At 43.2% G+C, this 20721-nt stretch overlaps 1 protein-coding gene and 1 long non-coding RNA gene across 12 annotated transcripts in view; one reads left to right on the top strand and one right to left on the bottom strand.

The window, feature by feature from the left end:
* The window catches only part of LOC309524659 (uncharacterized protein C3orf20 homolog), a 60572-nt gene that overhangs the window by 16140 nt on the left and 23711 nt on the right, over positions 1-20721 (bottom strand). For 10 of the 11 annotated variants that reach the window (XM_082209497.1, XM_082209504.1, XM_082209502.1 and 7 more), the window contains 5 exons: positions 17101-17224; positions 14729-14930; positions 9517-9838; positions 7660-7767; positions 1236-1378 (listed from right to left, as the gene is read on the bottom strand). In XM_082209497.1, coding sequence (XP_082065623.1) covers positions 1236-1378; positions 7660-7767; positions 9517-9838; positions 14729-14930; positions 17101-17224 — 899 coding nt within the window. The remainder of the gene's footprint in view (positions 1-1235; positions 1379-7659; positions 7768-9516; positions 9839-14728; positions 14931-17100; positions 17225-20721) is intronic. The other variant, XM_082209498.1, reaches the window with a different exon arrangement.
* Positions 13826-20721, top strand: part of LOC309525375 — a 42238-nt gene continuing 35342 nt past the window's right edge. The window contains exons 1-3 of the long non-coding RNA XR_014216196.1: positions 13826-13943; positions 14334-14529; positions 17172-17229. This is a non-coding gene — a long non-coding RNA (uncharacterized lncRNA). The remainder of the gene's footprint in view (positions 13944-14333; positions 14530-17171; positions 17230-20721) is intronic.

Here is a 20721-nt window from a genome sequence, read left to right as displayed (position 1 = left end):
TAATAATCTTATATTCCTCTACATAAATGCCTGCTTTGCTTGTTCCATAGGGCTTGCTCATGTTTGTTGCCCCTTTCTGAACCTTTTCCAACTTTAGAATATCCTTCTGGAGGTGAGGCAACCAGAACTGTACCCAGTATTCCAAGTATGTTCTCACCACAGATTTGTATAATAGCATTAGACCACTGACAGTTTTATTTTCATTTCATTTCCAAATGATCCCTGACATGGAACTCACCCTTTTCACAGCCACCACACATTAGGTTAACATCTTCATTAATCTATCAATTTTGACCCCAAGGTCTCATTCCAGGTCAGTCATCACCTGCTTAGGCTCCATTAGTGCACTTGTGAAATAAGGGGGGGGGGAATTGCCCCAATGTGGCACACATGCATACATTGAACTACATTTGCCATTTGGGTGAAAAAGAAAATGATGGTTTCCCCTCCTAAGTGATGCAAGTCTATTAACCCAAAAGTTCATTTCTCTCATTCTTAATGGAAACTTCAACGGGCTAAAAAATTAGTCTCTATTAAAGATTTGGTAATATGCAGATTTATGTAAACATAATGCATTGATTACATGTCAGTTGAATAAGCAACAAGTATCCAACTGACTTCCAAGTTCTACTGAAAGTAGACTAATTGAAATTAAGAAACCTAAATTATTCATGCCCACTAACATAATGGGCTAACAAACACTAACTCTGAGAACTAGCTTCGGATACAACTCTAAAAACTTAATCAGTCAACAGGCCTAATGTTAGGAACCCGAAACACAGCAAGGAAGAATTTAGAATTCAACCTTTTTTCTTTTTTAAAATTATCCATCTCATTCATGAGTTGCCAACATGGTACCCCTGGATGTTCTTTAACTACAACTCACATCATCCCTGACCATTGGCCAAGTTGGCTGAGACTGATGGGAGTTGTAGTCCAAGAACATACCGTCAGTTGGATTTTTACTATCAAGTGGTGTACTGTATAAATTTTATGAAATAAATATATAAATAACATCTGGGTGGTATCCCAGTGGCTACCCCTGCTCTAGTTATATACTTAGCAGCAAGAACAGCTAATAATGAAGTTTATGGGCACATCATTCTTATAACAGCTCATCTCTGGTCACAGTGCACCAGTTCGTCCGGTTCTTGTTGCAAACACAGACCTCTGCATGACACTGCCTCCCCTGTCCCCATTCCCATCTTCCCCTTCCCTTGGACTTCCTGTTTTACCTAAATTTGAAGCTCTGTGGCAGGAAGTGGCCCATCTTGCAGTCAAGGCAAACTTGGTTGATCTGCTTCAGCAGGTCTTTCTTGCTGAAGCTGTATCCGTTGAAAACACAGCCCCCAAAGACTGGCTTCCCTCCAGCATACATCTGTTGACAAACAGGCAGGAAGGAGGGGAACAAAAATGCTTTGCAATAAAATATATATATATATAAGCGAGTTGGAAGGCTTGGACCAAATGGTTTCCTTTTCCTGTTATGCACAGGAGGCTTAAATGTTTTCATCCAGACATGAAGGGGCTTTGACAGCGCTCTCTCTCTCTCTCTCTCTCTCTCTACACACACACACACACACAGAGAGAGAGAGAGACTTCCTGCACATCACTTAACACTCCTGATGTTGAATGAAACATCATTCACTTTGGGAAAGCAGAAACAGTACAGGTCTTATAGCCTGACCACAGAAAGGCTTACTGCAAACCCTTTTCGGCTGCTGTGTCCCTCAAGGCAGTGCCTGCTGACCACACCCCTATTCCCCACAGATCACAGGAGATTCCCAGCTCCTTTTTGTGTGTGCCAGATATCAAGACAGCAACATATTTTCACATTTCTGTAGGTGTGTGTGGTTGCAGCAAAGTTCAGTGGCTCGCTCTTGGATATATAGAAGATTAAATTACCAAAAGTCCTGTATTTTAAAACTATTTGGTGTGTGTTTGTGTGTTTTGGGGGAACATTATCGCCTAAAAGAACTACAGCAATATTGCTAACACAAGGCAAAGAGTCCATTTTTTTTTTAAAAAAGGAGGGTTTGTTGTAATTAATTTCAAAATTTATGGTGGGCATGCTTCCCTACTACCTAGGGCCAGTTAAAAAACTTGTTTTGTTTTTGTAATAGATTCATATACACAAATAAATAATATTTCTATTCAATGTACAGCAATAGCAATATGTAATGTACATATCTGCAGGCAATGTGCTATTGGATAGGGGGCTCTTATTACAAAAGGGTGTCAAAACTATTATGGAACTTGAGCTTTCTGGGCAGCAGGGGAGCACAGAGGAGAAGAGAATTTGTTTGTGCAGCAAAATGTCCTTCGGCCTCCAGACTGGAGAGGAGTGTAGTCCTTCAGAGTAAAGAAGCTGGCTGTCCTTACTTTACTACTAATGCAGTACAGTAGTTTATTGTTTTTTTTTTTTAAAAAAAGAGTACACTGTAAAGGAAAATTGTTTGGGCAAGAATAAGATTACAGAATATGGACATATCATGCTGGATAGAAAAGGTTCAAAAGCAGGTGGAGGTCAAAGACAGGACACTGCAAGTGCCTTACTGATGTTCATATGGGGCAAATGAATCCATCATAGGGGAGCAGCAAAAGTAGCCAAGTTGCTGTCCTCCAGATGTTATTGGACTACAACACCCATCATCCCTGACCACTGGCCTTGCGTACTGGGATTTATAGGAGCTTAAGTCCAACAGCATGTGAAGGGCACCACCTTGGCTATCCTTGCTGTTCGCTCAGAAGCATCACCTTTCCTGAGTTCCAAACCAGGCTGAAAATGTTCTCTACATCTCTTGCTATATCTCCACTGTTATCTGAAGTACAATAGTACTCAGATTGCCAATTTTATTTTATTTTATAAATTGCTTGTTGGTCATTGACCGTATTAAAGATATTTGATTTGATTTGATCTCCTAAACTTTCTCCTCATTTGCTTTTATTCTTTGCCATTCGGCACTTTAGAAAAGAGTTTGAGTGATCAGGGCAGACAAGTTCCGCATAGGAGATAGGGACTTTTACAGCCTTTCAGAAGGAACGTTTTGGAAAGCAAAAAGTTTGTGAAATGACACACGCTGGTACTAGATAGTGTTTAACATTTTGTTGCTTGAAAGGGCTATAGAGGAGCACTCCCAGGCTGCGGGGGTTGTATACTCACACAACCACATTTCAATTAGCATTCAAAACAGCAAAAGGGGTGGTAGCTGGGAAAATGGTATTTCTCACCAAAAAGTTGGGGGAAAGGTAAAGAAGTGTGAAGCACTGGGGAAACAAATTATTCCCCCATCTCTTGCTATATGTATGGGGGGATATCAATATTGGTTAACATGAATGCATGTAGGTTAGGATGGAGCCATGATGCTTTTGCCAGCTCCCCACATCAATTCAATTTACCCCAAATAAACATGTAAAAGGTAAGTGTCCCTAGAATTAAGACAGGACAGAGGAGGGTGTGTACAAGATACAACACCACTAGGCAGATAAGTGGAACAGCAAGAGAGTGGGCAGTGAGGCTAGGTGGAGTGCTCATGGAGAAGAAGGAGGGAAAGAAGGAGGGGGTGCAATAAATGGCCCTTGAGTCCCTTTCAACTCTAAGATTCTATGATTCTAAGTCAGAGCAAGAAAGGAAAGTCTCGAAGGGCTGACTGGCCAGGAAGGGGTGAAGAGGGTAAGAGAGGAAAGAGACGTGAGAAAGGGTGGCAGGCCACAGAAACAGGCACATGAGCAAGGAGAGAAGGCAGAATGTGGAGTTGCTCAGGAGAACTAGGTGGGGCCACAGAGAGAACAAGGGGTGTGGGTGGAAGGCCTGAGGAGGCAAGGATATGAGATCAGGGAGGTGGGACAGAGGGGCTCGGAAATGGTAAGGGTCCCTGTAGGAAATGGGTGGCTGGCAACCACATGCTCGCCCTGTGTGATTTAGCGTTGCTTCCGTGCAAGGAACAAAGCGTTCATTGTGAAGCCAAAGTTCTTTGGCAGCTGTAAGTTGCAGCCTCTTCTCTTCCCAGCTCTGCCCGTTCAGAGCATCAGCAGTTCCCTCTAGTGGGCTACTGCTTCAAGTGCCATAGAAAGCACAGTATTACTAAGTTTTAAAAGTCACCTTTACGTAGGAAGTAATGAAGTTTCAGGTGGTATTCACTATTTTCCTTTTTTAAAAAAACAAATACCCAGCTGGATAGATGGGAGTTGTTGCTGTCACTGATATTGTTTTTTATCTTTATTTTAGATTTATGCAGAAATTGTTGTGTACTTTTTGATTAATTTGGTCATGTGCTTTATTTTTATTATTATTTTGTTTGTAAATATGTAATTTGTTATATGTTGTAAGCCGCCTTGAGCATGATTTTACCTTTGGGAAACGGTATACAAATAAAATGATTGATTGATTGATTGATTGATTGATTGAACTACAGTTCCCAGGATTCTTTGGGATAAACCATGACTGCTTTAAATGTACATTACAGATGGGGCCTTAGTCTGCATATGTAGTCGGCACCAGAATGATTCATTAACCCCGTGAATGTCACAGACATAAGATATCGACAAGGCAGTCTCAAATACACCTGCTGGGCTTGCCCATTTCTATCTAGAGAAGAAAAATAGTCTCTATGCACTCATTAATTTACCTCTGTATATTATGGCTGACAGTGCATAGATGGTCTATGGCCATGGGTTGCAATTTACAATTTCTTTCAGGTTGGAAGAACAAATCTTAGTGTGTTCAACAAATCTTTCCAGCTGATAAAAACACCCCAGATATTACTGTTCTTCTAAGTCATTTTATACTCCGGGTTTTTTCTCTTGTGTGCAGACTAAGATGGCCAAATAAATATTCTATGCTTGATTCTTCATATGGAGTCAGTCTGCAAGAGTACAAGAACCCTTCTATTCTTGTGCTCTTCAATAGGCAATATTTTGATACAAAGAAACAATCCTTTTCAGGATAAAGGCATGGATCTATTTATTTTTACTTATAAAAATATTTATAGGCCACCCCATCACATAAAATATTAGGGCAGTATACAAGTGCAATAAAATGTGACATAAAAAAGATACAAAACAATCATAAAAATAGCTGGTTCATCTTGGAATAGTTTGAACAATTGAACAGACCTGTCAGTATAAAGAGGTCTTCAAGAGATGTCTGAAAACTAGCTGTGAGGATGTGTGCTGAATTTCTGCTGGAAGTAGGGCTGCCATATGTCTGGGTTTTCCCAGATATGTCCAGGAATTGGAGTGTCAAAATGGCATCTGGGTGGATTATTGATGAATCAGCAAATATCTGGGGAAACCCAGACATATGACAACTAGGGCGAAAATGCTTTAAAAATCCCTTTCAAGAAAAGCTCAGCAACTCCCCCCTCCCCAAGAAAAAAAAAGGTCAACAACTTTGTCCAGATTTTCCCCTTTGGAAATATGGCAAGTCTAGCTAGAAGATTATTCCTCAGCAATGAACTAGTGAGAATAAATGTCTGAGTTCTAGTGGAAGCTTCTTCTGGCCAAAGACCTTTTGGCACCTGAGGTGAACCACAAAATGAGACTCCCTTCCCCACTAGGGAAGAAGGGTTGAGTGAAGATCTACATCAGGATCTGCTGCCCCTGTGGATCCTGCCGCCTGAGGCGGTCACCTCACTCTGCCTCATGGGTGGACCAGGTCTGCATGGGGGTGGGGCAGCTAACAGTGCTTCTCTGGGTGATCTCAGTGACTGAGCTAGATTCTAAAGGCTCAGGTGGCCCTTAAGTACCTTGGACCCAACTTGTTCAGGGCTTTGCTTATAAATACAAGAAAGCTGAACCTGGTCTAGTAGCATATAGGCAGCCAGTGAGGGTATTTTAGCAGAGATGCCACATGCTGTTGGCCATCTGCCCCTGCCAGCAGTCTTGTTGCTTCTTGCTGCACTTAACTGGAGCTTCTGGACCAGGCCCAAGGATAGCGCCACACAGAGCACAGAGCAGTATTCCCAAGGTTAGCAATGCATAGACTACAGTGGATGCCACCCCCTGGGTATTTAATTGTATTTCACTTCAGTTTTTTTAATTAATTTGTTATCATTTCATTGCTTTATACGGTAGCTTAGTGTTGCATTTTATTTAATTTTTTGCTTTGTGAGCCACTCAGAGAAGTCATCACGAGACAGCTATATTAATGCAGTAAATAAATAAAATAATCCAAGGGAATGCTCACCAGATGCTGCTGCCTGGCACCCATCCATATTCAGCCAGTTATTATGCAGATTATTTGCACATGTCACATGCAAATATTATGGTTGCAATTCTAAACATATTTGCTTGGAAGTAATAGCATTTACTCCAAAGCAGACATGCATAGGATCTAGCTCTTTTAAAAGGGTCTTGGTTCTTAAATTTCTGGTGAACTCAGAGCTAACTAAATTGAATTTGGGGTGTAAAGGATAATATACATCTATGAAAAAGTTGAAAAGAGTAGATTAATTATGTCAGTACTAATTATGATCACAACAATATTGTGGAAGAGGGGAGAAAGTTACCTCACTTTCCCACCATTTTTAAAAATTACTTCTTCCCATGTGGATAATCTTGGGTGCCAGCCTTCTGCTGAGATGAATCAAAGTTCTTACCAGTGACCCACACCCCACCTCTGATTCACTTCCACCCCCATTTTTATGCAGTTAAAATATTCTCTCCTGCTATTAGAATCAATGCTGCCTGTACTTCAAAGTGGTATATAATATGATTAACTGCACTGGGACAGAGCAAGGGTGAAGTCAGCCAATAGATTCTTCTGTGCTGAAGGGAATGAATAATATCCTCCAAACCCTTTGAAATTCTGAACTTGACTTGACTACCCAGTGTGTTAGACTTCCATGGCCAGCGGTTTACAAGCATTTAATAGAGCACAGAAAGGCTTTCATTATCTGATTTGGCGCCTCTGTCAATGGGTCTAAATAAAAAACATCTCTCCTTATGTGCTTAAGGCTCCCAAGAAGAGAGCAATATACTGCAGGAACAACTAGAGTGGGAGCCCCAGTCATTCAACACAGTAGCACATTTTCTGCACAAAACATGAGGTTTGGGGGAGTCAACTGAATTCCAAGCTCTATTGCTCACTTGTTATATATAGACAGATAGTAAAACAGATCATGATGCTGAGTTCACAGATCAGATGATGAGATTAAATCAAGCGGAAAGAGTGCTTTAAAATCTTCTGTTAGAAAAGAAACCAAAGAGAGGAGACAGGTATTTTAGAGTGTATTTATAGGGATTGTGGATACAGTGCATAATCATTATGTAACTAGGACTACAACCCTAAACATACGAGGGAGTTCTGTGAAAGTCAACCAAGAGTCTCGTCAGCACTGGATATAGGGCACTTCCCCTGCACAGGGTGCTGAGCTAAGGAGCCACATAATCAGCTATATTTATATGGGTACTACTGAAAAGATCAACTGTACCAAAAGGAATTACTGTGAAAAGAAATATTTGGGGGCCCACCAAATTTTGTCCTTGTTCAGGGCACCATATTACCAAAATCCGCCCCTGGTCTAGTGGCACCTTAAAGACTAACACATTTATAATAGGAAAAGCATTAGTGAACTCCTCAAAAGGTTGTGGGGGCTCATTTATTAGAAGTTTGTGTTTGTGTGAATTTTTGCAAGAAGAAAAAGACCAGATACTTACTACCACCATTCCAGGAACAACGGCATGCTTCTGCACCAGCAGAGGAGGATTTTTGTTTAGAGGGCACTCAAGATCATATCTCAGGAAGCGGAAGGGATCATGCTTGCACTGGGAATGGAACAAGTGATACTGTCAGTGTATTGGAAAGGTCCTGGGGGTTTCTGTTCTAACCAATCAAATATGTGTAATGTTTCTGATGCTAGGGAGCAGAAACAATCTCGCACAGGAACTAAATATTGCCAACTCCAGCAGGCAGGCAGATAAAGTGGAGACAGTGAGGGCTCTAACAGACCTCTCTGTTTTCCTTGCATATGAGTAGGGTGTTTTTCGTTCTCTTTTCCCACCCACTGTTTGAAAACCTGTCTGAAAGCAGGAAGAACCTGTAGCAGAGACTTATTCCAGCTATTGGCCATATAAACTGCTAAGAGACTATGAGAAAGGCTGAGATTATCAGCTTCACCGTAGAGCCCACTGAACCCACGTGTCTCTTCCCCAAGGACTGATTTGCCATACGTTGCTTCCTTCATTCCAAAGTCACCAAAGCCAGTTTGAGAATGTTATCTATTGTGAGCACCTCAACTGTTGCCGTGCCCTAGTAGACTTAAACTGAGGCAAAGTCCAACAGCAACAGTGCTCCAAGGAGTACCAGGCTTCTGAATCTAGCCTCCATTTTGATTTCTCACAATGCTCTGATGTAGTGTTAATGTGGCACATTGTGGGAAATTAAAACGGCAGCAAGATCCAACCACTGTGTACTGGTCAAACAAACATTTTAAGGCGAGTCCAGGGCAGACATCAGCAATGAGCCCTGCTGAGATGCTGTGGTCCTGGCAACTGCCCATGGATGGCATATACTGGCACAGGCCCTGAAAATAAATGTGTTGAAAAACAATATCACAGCCTGGAAGGATCATTGTGGGGAGTGAAAATGTTGTGGCTGGAGTTCCTGTGCCTGTAACAAAATATAAAGCCCTCTAACCTCTGTGTCCATTTTTCTTGAGGGATACGAGAAATTCACAGAGGATAAATACATAACAGTCACATTGCTACATTGCTCTTCTATGTTCAGAGGAAATAAATACCACCAAATACCAATTTCTGAGGACAAATGGCGTGGGATCTGTTTTTCACCTTCTTGCCCTGCCTGTGGGCCACAAGATGGCTGCCGTGGGAAGCAGAATAGTAGACCAGATGGGCCTTGGCAGTCTGTTCTAGCAAGGCATGTTCTCATCAGGCAATATGTGTCTGTGTGCGCATGAGCTGCCTAAATGACAGGGAGCCTGTCCAATACCTTTAGTGAAAAGAAGCCAAGTAAACAGGGCCTCATATCTAAGGTGTGTATATGCTTCACCAAAATCCAGTTTAAGTACCAAAGTAGTCCTATTCTTGTGACTTCGGAAAGACTGATAGGGTGTTGTGAATCAAATATGGAAATAAGCAGAAGCTGTTTATTTGTATGAATTTAATTTACAGTGTAATTCTATGGATGTTTTGCAGTTCCATTGTGCCTATTGGGGATTAGAAAGTGGGCATAACATCGCAGCTTTATCTATTTTGAGAGGAGTAACAAAGAGCTTTTGGTGCAGAGAACAGAAGGGGTCACCCAACCATTAGAAGGTCTCCTTTTGGCTTCCACCCTCATGTTTCAGAGTTTATCTTATTCTCAGCTTCCATACGCTCCAGAAACATGCTTTTAAACTTAATTAAAATGAACAGGAAGAAGACTTCTGTGTCAGATATCAAATCCTATGCTCACAAAATGCAAACACAGATGTACAACCAAAACAACTTGTGTGTGTGTGTGTGTGTGTGTGTGTGCGCGCGCGCGCGCACGCACATGTTTAGCAGCTAGCTTACCTGAATACAAGGTGAGGGACGGCCGTGTTGCATTTGTATGTACAGATTTTCGATGGACCACTCAAAGAAAGGGGAGTAGGAATGATCTTGAGGTGAGATCACACAGATCACAATGACCTGATCAGGGTCTCTTGGGGCAGTAATAAACTTTTCAAATTCCAAGTCTGTAATCAACGGGATCTTCACCACACACCTGCAGCATAAATCATCTCCATCTTTAGCCATAATTTTGTGTAGCACGACTGGACAGTCAGCAAGAGAAATTGCCCAAGGTTCTGGTGGACGAACTGCATCCTTAGCTGCAGACACCTCTGCTTTGCTCCTGTGAGAAGCACGTGATGCGGTTGTGAGAGAAAGAGAGGCAATTGTGGGGGTGGGGGGCAGAGAAAGCAAAGTAAAGTTGCGACTTGAACCCTAGTCAGAGGTTGGTTAGTTATTTTAAGCATTTTCATACTGCTCTTCAATTGTATTCATGAGGGTGGCATACTAAAAGCACAAAACCATTAAAACATAAATAAAATAATAATCTAAAAGACACAGAATTAAAAGAAGTAGCATAAAACAGCCAGCAGCATTTAAACTGCATCTTCCAGCATGGGGAAATAAAAAGTTATTTCTGCCTGGGACTGAAAGGACAATGAAGTTGGCGGATGTTGTCCTGGAGACACCTAGTTTGGTTGTCCTAGGGGATTTTAATATCCATGCCGACACGACCTTACAAGGGGCCGCTCGGGACTTCGTGGAAAGCATGGCCTCCATGGGGCTGTCCCTGAATAAGTTTGGCCCAACCCATAGCCGCGGACATGCCTTGGACCTGGTGTTTACCTCCATGGATGTTGGTGTTCTGACACTAAGTAAAAGCGAAACAAAAGAAGTGCCATGGTCAGACCACTTCCTGGTGCAACTTGACTTCTCCGCGACGCTTCCCCACTGCAGGGAGGTGGGACCAATTCGGATGGTCCGCCCCCACCACTTAATGGATCCAAATGGTTTCCAGAGAGCGGTAGGGGATGCTTTATCCCATGTTGATGGCCTTTCAGCTGATTCCCTGGTGGCCCGCTGGAATGTGGAGTTAACTGGGGCTATTGACTGTTTGGCTCCGAAGCGCCCTCTCCGATTGCATGGAGCCCGGACAGCCCCATGGTTTTCCACGGATCTGAGGGCAATGAAACAATCGTTGAGACGGCTAGAGCGCCGGTGGCGGATGACCCATTCTGAAGCTGACCGGACACAGGTTAGAGCTCAGTGTCGAGCCTACCAAGTGGCGGTAGCGACGGCGAAGAAGACTTTCTTCGCCGCCTCTATTGCATCTGCAGAAAACAGCAGCAGGAGACTTTTTCAGGTGGTCCGCAATTTAGCGGAACCACCTGCTACATCGGGGCCCAGTACGGGCCACATGATCTCCTGCAATGATTTTGCAAAGTTTTTTGCAGATAAAGTCGCTCAGATTCGGGAAGAGGTAGACGCCACCGTGGGTGCAGGGCCGGGGCGGGAGAGTGCTAGAGTCCTGTCTAGTCAAATTGCGTGGGATCAATTCCAATCTGTTACCTCCGAGGATGTGGACAGGCTGCTTGGACGAGTGAAACCAACCACCTGTCTCCTTGATCCTTGCCCATCCTGGCTTATAAAAGCTAGCCGGGAAGGGCTGGGCGATGGGCTTCGTGGGGTGGTGAATGCTTCCCTCCATGAGGGAGCCTTCCCAGACCCGCTGAAAGAGGCGGTTATTAAACCGCTTCTTAAAAAACCATCTTTAGATGCGGCCACGATGGCCAACTATTGCCCAGTCTCAAATCTTCCATTCTTGGGCAAGGTGATTGAGCGAGTGGTTGCTGAACAACTCCAGGCATGCCTGGAAGAAGCGGACCATGGGATTCAGGCCTCATCACGGGACTGAAACTGCCTTGGTCGCACTGGTTGATGATCTCCGGCGGGCTAGGGACAAAGGTGAGAGCTGTTTCCTAGTTCTGCTGGATCTCTCAGCGGCGTTTGATACCATCGACCATAACATCCTTCTGGACCGTCTTGAGGGGCTGGGAGCTGGGGGCACTGTCATACAGTGGTTCCGCTCCTTCCTCCTGGGCCGTGTTCAGAAAGTGGTGGTGGGGGATGAGTGTTCAGACCCCTGGGCTCTCACTTGTGGGGTGCCTCAGGGTTCTGTCCTCTCCCCCATGCTTTTCAACATCTACATGCAGCCGCTGGGAGAGATCATCAGGGGGTTTGGGCTGATGATACCCAGCTCTACCTTTCTTTCAAATCAGAACCAGTGAAGGTGGTGACAGTCCTGTGTGAGTGTCTGGAGGCGGTTGGAGGATGGATGGTGGCAAACAGATTGAGATTGAATCCTGACAAGACAGAAGTACTGTTTCTGGGGGACAGGAGGCGGGCAGGTGTGGGGGATTCCCTGGTCCTGAATGGGGTAACCGTGCCCCTGAAGGACCAGGTGTGCAGCCTGGGAGTCATTTTGGACTCACAGCTGTCCATGGAGGCACAGGTTAAATCCGTGTCCAGGGCAGCTGTGTACCAGCTCCATCTGGTACGTAGGCTGAGACCCTATCTGCCCGCGGACTGCCTCACCAGAGTGGTGCATGCTCTGGTTATCTCCCGCTTGGACTACTGCAATGCGCTCTACGTGGGGCTACCTTTGAAGGTGACCCGGAAACTACAACTAATCCAGAATGCAGCAGCCAGACTGGTGACTGGGAACGGCCGCCGAGACCATATAACACCGGTCTTGAAAGACCTACATTGGCTCCCAGTACGTTTCCGAGCACAATTCAAAGTGTTGGTGCTGACCTTTAAAGCCCTAAACGGCCTCGGTCCAGTATACCTGAAGGAGCGTCTCCACCTCCATCATTCTACCCGGACACTAAGGTCCAGCACCGAGGGCCTTCTGGCTGTTCCCTCACTGCGAGAAGCCAAGTTACAGGGAACCAGGCAGAGGGCCTTCTCGGTTGTGGCGCCCTCCCTGTGGAACGCCCTCCCACCAGATGTCAAAGAGAACAACAACTACCAGACTTTTAGAAGACATCTGAAGGCAGCCCTGTTTAGGGAAGCTTTTAATGTTTGATGTATCATAGTATTTTAATATTCTTTTGCAAGCCGCCCAGAGTGGCTGGGGAAACCCAGCCAGATGGGTGGGGTATAAATAATAAATTATTATTATTATTATTATTACATATGGAAACAGGTGGTCCTTGGGATGCTGTCTTGTATTGAGTCAAGCCAACTGTCCACTGACCTCAGTGGTGCTTACACTGACTGGCAGCAGCTCTCTGGGATTTCATAGAGGGCTTTCTCCCAACCCTACCTGCAGATGCTGAGAACTGTACTTGCTGCCCTTTGCACACAAGACAGATGCTTTACCACAGAGACATGTCCTTCTCAAGTACAGTTCTGTTATGGCCCATCAAGGGCAAAATGCCAAACATGATAGAAAGCAGGCTGCATAGTTGAGGACCTGGTCAGCAACTAGTTAAGGAGATGAAGGAATGAGTGGTGGGCCACAGCTCCAATCAAGCCTGTCATCTTGCATAGTGGCTTGCCAACAATCTCTGTTTCCATAGCCCTTATCCCAGTTAATGCCTCTTTAATTTTGGGGCTAGCTAAGGAGGGGCAAGGGAGAAGCTGGGTTTGGTTTTGAACTTCCCAAAACAAAATGTGAACCAAAAAGCAGCAATCTTTTGAAATCTGCAGTATTCTGAATTTTGTGGTGCAGTTCTCCAGGCCCCCTCCCCCCAATGTTTTTTAGGGGAAAGCGTGGACAAAACTGTGAACACACAAAACTACATTATATCAGCAAGCCCATTAGGATAAATGCACACTAAAATGCTGATGAATTTTGTGAGGGCTTCTTTTGAAAATAATCAATCAATCAATCAATCAATCAATCACAAGCTGGGGTACAGGTGTGATGAACTAAAGATTGGAAAAAGGAGAAACTGAGAGAAACCGTAACGGACAGATTTGCCCAGGGTTGGTAAAACAGGGACTGGGTTTTCTGCAGATTGATGTTTGTCAGCAGTAAAGAGGTTTTGCTGGGGGAAATGGCATGACACAACAAGAAGAACACTCCAGCCCATGCTGAGAAAGCACAAGCAGAAGTCTGTATGAGGAGTAATTCTCTCTATAGTTTCTCTCCTGTTTACGTTTTTGGCTGTTTTAGTGCTCCAGGGAACATTTAGCACAGCAGTTGTCAATTTAGTGACCTTCTGATGTTTTGGACTAAGGCTCTATGATGGACAGAGCTTTGGTCAGCCTCCTGAAGACTTCGGAAGCCAATCAATGAAGAGGGAGTGAAGAGTTCAAAATTTGAACCTGACAGTTAAACTGTCAGATTGGGATGGACTATAAAATAGGAATCAGGCCAGGAGGGGAAGGGCTGAGTTAGGGCTGAGACAGAGATAATTGATTTTTAATAGATTTTAAAAGTATGTGATACTGTGTTTTAGTATGAATGTTGTGTTTTTATTGTTGTAAACTGCCCTGGGACCTTGGGGTGTTTTTCGTGTTGAATATATGCTATATGGTAATTTATGGACCTAATAAGTATCTAAAGCCACATAACAAATAGGAGCCTACACAACACAAAACACTGTTGCAGTATGTAGGTTTTATTTTATTTGTTTTTTATCTTATATTTTGGAAATGTACACCCATGTTTTTTCCCCTTTAATTTTTTTGGGGGGCGCCCAAGAGAGTGAGACCCTAAACTACAGCTTGTTTAACTTATATGTAAATCCGGCACTGGGCGGGGACCAGGTTGGCAAAGACTGTTCATGCAAATGCAACCAATATGGCAGCTTTTTCTTCTACTGCAGGATCCTTGCCAATTTGGGCATCCTTTAGTGCACCTGAGACCAAGCACATCTGCATCCTACACCTTCTGCATCCATGTCATGCATCTGACGCAATGTGCCATGGCCTAAAAGTCAGAAGCAGCCTGCAGGGCAGTGTTGTCCATCCAGTTTCCCAATGTAGAGGTCACTGCTGCCAGCTGAGAGGCAGACTGGCACGGTAAGGGTGCTGTGGAGGGAGCATCAGAATAGCTCTAGTGCTGCACTCACACCACACCTTGCCCCTCTGTCCTGCTTACTGCTGCCCACTGAAATGCCTGCTTACAAGGATTATATCTGCAGCCGGCTAACCCACATGATTAGTCCTGCTTTTTTATAGAAACTAAGACACTTCCCCCACAAAAGATAACCCCACTGACCTTGAAGGAGGCCTATGTTTCCCCCTGAAAGGCTTATCAAAGGCAAGGTTCCGTGTAAGATATGGCTTTACAACTGATCTCCGTTTAGCGGCCAAAGGTCTGGTATCAACTCGATCCCAGGCCGAAAGTACTGGTTCCTTTAACAAAAACTTCACTTGCTTTGAAGGGGCAAGGTCAATTGGATAGTCTACACAACATATCCCTGCCATAGAAACAAGAAGAGAATTGTTACAGATAGGTAGCCGTGTTGGTCTGCCATAGTCAAAATAAAAAAATTCCTTCCAGTAGCACCTTAAAGACCAACTAAGTTAGTTCTTGGTATGAGCTTTCGTGTGCATGCACGCTTCTTCAGATATCTGAAGAAGTGTGCATGCACACGAAAGCTCATACCAAGAACTAACTTAGTTGGTCTTTAAGGTGCTACTGGAAGGAATTTTTTTATTTTAAGAAGAGAATTGTCAGTTATTTTTGACAAGGCAGGCCCATTGGAGCTACTGGGACACAGTTCTCCCAATGAGAATGCATCATCATCATCATCATCATCATCATCATCATAATACTTACCCTCAATATCTCAAAACCATATTCTTCCCTGTTCCACATACATTTTATGCTTTTATTTGAACTCAAAGAAGCTCTGCAAACATTTCTGTCAATCCACTGTTCTCTGTCCAATCAGATCTCTGCACCACTCAGCCAACACTAATCCAAAAGCATAGCTATGGCAGAAAGGTGCCCCCTATCTGTTTCTGGGCAGAGAAAATACAGTCATACCTCATGCTATGTTTGCTTCATGTTACGTTTTTTCATGTTGCATCCCTCAGCGACCCGGAAGTACCGGAAAGGGTTACTTCTGGGTTTCGTCGCTCACGCATGTGCAGAAGCACTAAATCGCACAAGTGCCAAATCACACCACGCACCTGCATAGATACGGCGCTTCAGGTTGCAGGCTTTTCATGTTGCGAATGGGCCTCCGGAATGGATCCCGTTCGTAACCAGAGGTACCACTGTACATGAAATTTGAGTATCAAGACTGCCAGCTTTTCAGTCCCAGTTGTGAAGGTTACTCCTCCCTCTTGTTACGAGGGCAATTCCAGCATCTATATAGGGCAACACAGGGCTGATTGAAGAGCAGCCCTCCTTGCCTTCTGAGCATGCTCAGAGCTATTTCTTTGAAGACCCCATCTCCAAACAGTGCAAAGGACATTATTTGTACTAGTCAGAAGAATAATGTGGTTGCTAGCTTGAGCTATCTTTTTGACTAAGAGAGTGCAATGGGAGACACAGTGTGAGTCTCTTAAAACCTAATTATTTAGGTTTTAAAATGTGTGTGTGTGTGTGTGTGTGTGTGTGTGTGAGAGAGAGAGAGAGAGAGAGAGAGAGAGAGAGAGAGATTGGTAGGCTACTGCAAGAACAGGGTGTTGGTCTGAGCCAACAGGCTATTCTGCTGTGGGGATTCTATTTGTACAAAGGATACACGTTGTAGAATCGCCAAATTAAATGCAAAGAGGTTTCTCACTGGTGAGGCAGGTGCACTCTGTACATGCTCATTCCATTTATTTCTGAGTCTCATAGTGCCTAAACAGCCTGTGGTTTGTGGGGCACTAACATTACACTTTGATTGAGTTAGCTAGCATCTGCACACTTTCCTTCTCAGTAAGCCAAAAATGGTAAGAGCCATATTGTCGTTAAAAACAACAACAATCACACCAGTTTCTTGATTCTTTCCTTTTTAGGTTATGCTTTCTTTTGTTCATTATTCCAATCCTGGTCCCCTTCACTCAATATAAAACTGGGGCAGGCAAACTGGACAGAGACTGTTTATTTATTATTTATCGGTATTATTATCCATTCTACTTTTCCTCTGAGGAGCTCAAGGTGGCATTCATGTGTCTCCTTTTCCCCAAGTTATCCTCACAGCAACTCTGTGGGGTAAATTAGGCTGAGAGACAGATGGGCCAAAGGCCACACAGCGAGTTTCATGGCTGATTCTAACACTACAGATATGAATATAAGCACAAAACCTAATAATAAAAAATCAGGTTCCACATTCTGAATTTTATATTTTTTAATGTTTAGATTTTGAACTTTTAGTGGAACAAGTAAGACTCAAGAATTTGGCCACACCAAAATTCATTCTTCACTGGATGAAAGACCATTTCATTCATTCATTCATGGTGTGTGTGTGTGTGTGTGTGTGTGTGTGTGTGTGTGTGAAGCTTGCACAATTATTCATTTGAGTTTTAATTTGTATCATCATGGTGGGTGTGGGTGGATTTAGGTGTGTAAGAGAGACAGAGAGACCTCAGGATGCAAATTAAATTACATGCAATATGAATACCACATGACCAATAAGAATTACCGTACTATACCTGAGACCATCAAAATGCCATTTATAAATTGTCTCACTATCTTCTCAAACCTCTTCTTAATCTCTGTTAAGGCTCTGACCCATTGTCCTTCTTGGTCACCACTATCTGTGCTTTTCCCTGTTGGCTGTGGTAAGTAAAGAGAAAAGGAATTATTATTATTATATTTGGGCAAATGGTAATTTATCCATGGGAGAAGTGGCCATTGCTGCATTTTGAGCTATTTGGAAATAAGGGAATATCCCCTGCTAAAACCCACAATACCAGCATGCACAGTTCAGCACCTAACCTTCCTCTGGATGCACAAGGCACTGTAGTTACAAATTCTAGCAAATTTTACAAATATGGATTTGAAAATATTTTTGTTTTCCTAACACATACATCAACAGTTTTGCTCTCAATGAGAAAAGGGAATTTAAAATATACATACATACATATATCTCTATCTCTATCTCTATCTATCTATATCTACCGTATATATTGTACACACAACACACGCACGCACACACGCACACACACACACACACACACACACACACACACACACACACACACACTGTATTTAAGACGTGGAAGCAGTAGGGGGGAATGCCAGCTGGGACAACAATGAATTCTTAATCTAAAGAATGGCCCAATTAACACCAAGTGGCTGAGAAATATGTCATTCAGCCAGCCTATGAAGGCAGCCTGTGGGGTAATAAAGCATTTTAATGCAAAGGCTGTCTTTCCACAAAAGTGCATTCACAAAATAAATATTTAGAAGAAAGACCAGGAAATAGGCTCTTAAAGAAAGAAGGTTGCCTTTAATGCAGGTTTCAGTGCCGTTCCTGAGGGCTACTCTTCAAAGGTCAATGGGACTCCAGGGAAGCAATTTGAAAAGAGTCAAATGTGGCATACTTTCTTTTTATTATTATTATTAAGAAAGAGGCAAGCATGGTTTGCTTACTCGCCTTCATAGAAGAGTTAGCTTTTGCTGATAAGCATAAAACCTGGCCACAGGGATGTGTTAGCTAAAGGGCACAGCACTCTAATGTGTGGGGCTTAAGGCAATGTGCTGGAAAACTTAGGACCAAACAATGCATGAAGCCAAATGTGCTGTTAGGAATCACATTGTTGGAAGAGTATGCACAGTCTGGTCACCTCACCTCAGAAAGACTGATGTAGAGCTAAAAAGGGCTCAAAAAGGGGCAACCAAAATGATAGAGGGGGTTACTGCTGAGATCTGTGATACAAGCATGAGGCATCCCTTGTGATGAGACATCGCTAGCAGTACAGTGTGTGATAGCATAACACAAAAATATCACCGCAAATGTGATACTCTGCCTTTTCTTATCTGGAATGGAAACAACCAGACCAAAATAATATTCATTAGGCTTCCTGTTTCCGGCAGTGAGAAATGTCTGACTCCCACACGATCAGCCCCCAGCCGTGCTGGTAATTCAGGGTTGATATGGGGGTAATTCAAATAGAAGGGGAAGAAATGGAGGCAGTGAGAGATTTTACTTTCTTGGGCTCCATGATCACTGCAGATGGTGACAGCAGCCACAAAATTAAAAGACGCCTGCTTCTTGGGAGAAAAGCAATGACAAACCTAGACAGCATCCTAAAAAGCAGAGACATCACCTTGCCAACAAAGGTCCATATAGTTAAAGCCATGGTTTTCCCAGTAGTGATGTATGGAAGTGAGAGCTGGACCATAAATAAGGCTGATCGCCGAAGAATTGATGCTTTTGAATTATGGTGCTGGAGGAGACTCTTGAGAGTCCCATGGACTGCAAGAAGATCAAATCTATCCATTCTTAAGGAAATCAGCCCTGAGTGCTCCCTGGAAGGACAGATCCTGAAGCTGAGGCTCCAATACTTTGGCCACCTCATGAGAAGAGAAGACTCCCTGGAAAAGACCCTGATGTTGGGAAAGATGGAGGGCACAAGGAGAAGGGGACGACAGAGGATGTGATGGTTGGATAATGTTCTCGAAGCTACCAGCATGAGTTTGACCAAACTGCGGGAGGCAGTGGAAGACAGGAGTGCCTGGCGTGCTCTGGTCCATGGGGTCACGAAGAGCCGGACACGACTAAACAACTAAACAACAACAATGGGGGTAATTAGCCCTGGCAGACTCCCCAGGGTGGGGGAGGACTGTCTCGTAGACCCACAGACCATCCAAGATTGTCAGCTTGCATCAAGATGCAAGTGGCAGGACGCTGGGTCCCAGAGCACGACACGGCTGGCACTCTCCGAAGTCACTCTCATAAGCCGGAAATATATGTTTGATAAAATAATTAGATTTGGACAATAAACAGACATAGTCTGGACCGAAGAAAATTGAGAAAAACCTACAGAACTGTACAGTCCCTGGTGTTTAAGCTCGGACTTCAAAGAGAATCTCATCATGGCATTTGGATTACGGAGGTTATTCGTATGTCCTTTTTTGTCTTCTCAATATCTACAATTGGTTTTCTATGCCAAGCCTCATCAAGAAACCTATTTTCTTTGAAAAGTACAGATGGACTTCTATTTATAATTCAGTATTTAATTACACAGCTTTACTTAGACTTGAAAGACTTGATAAAGATAAAAGAAGAAACAAGATGGCGCTTGTTAATATGACACAGCACGGAAAAATAAGAATTCCTCCCTTTTTCGAGAGAAGTGGGAAATACTTGCTAGCTGACTTTATATAGACTTGACACAATAATTTGGGATAACATACAGTGCATCTGTTTGCAGAATTCCTTCATTATGAGCGAGAGAGAAGGCCAAAGGGAGGTCTTGCAACCCCCCTTCTAGGGCCCAGAGGTGGGGATTGTGTGGTCTCCGGGAAGGCTGATCGATCATCAAATGACTTATATCTGTGGAATACAGTTCATTTACATTGCAACATTGCAAACAGTATGCGCAACAATTTAACAATTAACCACATGGAAGTTACTGCGTCTTTAGATTTCAAATGACAGATTTGGACAACAGCCCGGATTGGAATGATTTAACAACTTGGGAGTTGCTGCATCATTAAACTTCAAATGATAGACTTGGACAACAGCCCAGATTGGAAGACTGGAATGAAATCAGGAAAAGCTGCACTGGCAAATCGACAGTTAATATATATATACATAAACAAAGCTGAACTCAGTGGATGAAAGGATATATGATTTCTGACATGACTGAGAATCGCATAGCCAGGGACGGAGAACTTTAAAGCGTTAAGATCAGAATGTAGAAGATATGAGAACAAGAAGAAGGCAGGAACGAAGATATTGTACATATACTTCAGAGGTCCAGACTATGGGAAGCCCAGAAAAAATTAAAAATTAGGACTGTAATTTGGTTGTTTTTTATTGGATTATAATTGGATTATGATTATGATTTGATGGATATGTTAATTGGCTGCTTTTATTGGAAAATTAATAAAAATGTTTTTTTAAAAAAATGATACTCCTTCATCCTGTGGATTGTAGTGGTACCTATGCAGTTTGTTTTATGCTATCTTAAATGATTATTCCATTTTTAATGCTTTGTGAGAATTTACTATGTATATGTGATTTGTATGTTAGCTGCCTTAGGAACTTACGTTGAGGGACGATCTGATAGATAGATAGATAGATAGATAGATAGATAGATAGA

This window comes from Podarcis vaucheri (assembly GCF_965113315.1).
Source record: "Podarcis vaucheri genome assembly, chromosome: 2".
Classification (NCBI taxonomy): domain Eukaryota; kingdom Metazoa; phylum Chordata; class Lepidosauria; order Squamata; family Lacertidae; genus Podarcis; species Podarcis vaucheri.
The sequence above is the reverse complement of the archived record's forward strand: the minus strand, read 5'-3'. Positions and strand labels throughout refer to the sequence as shown.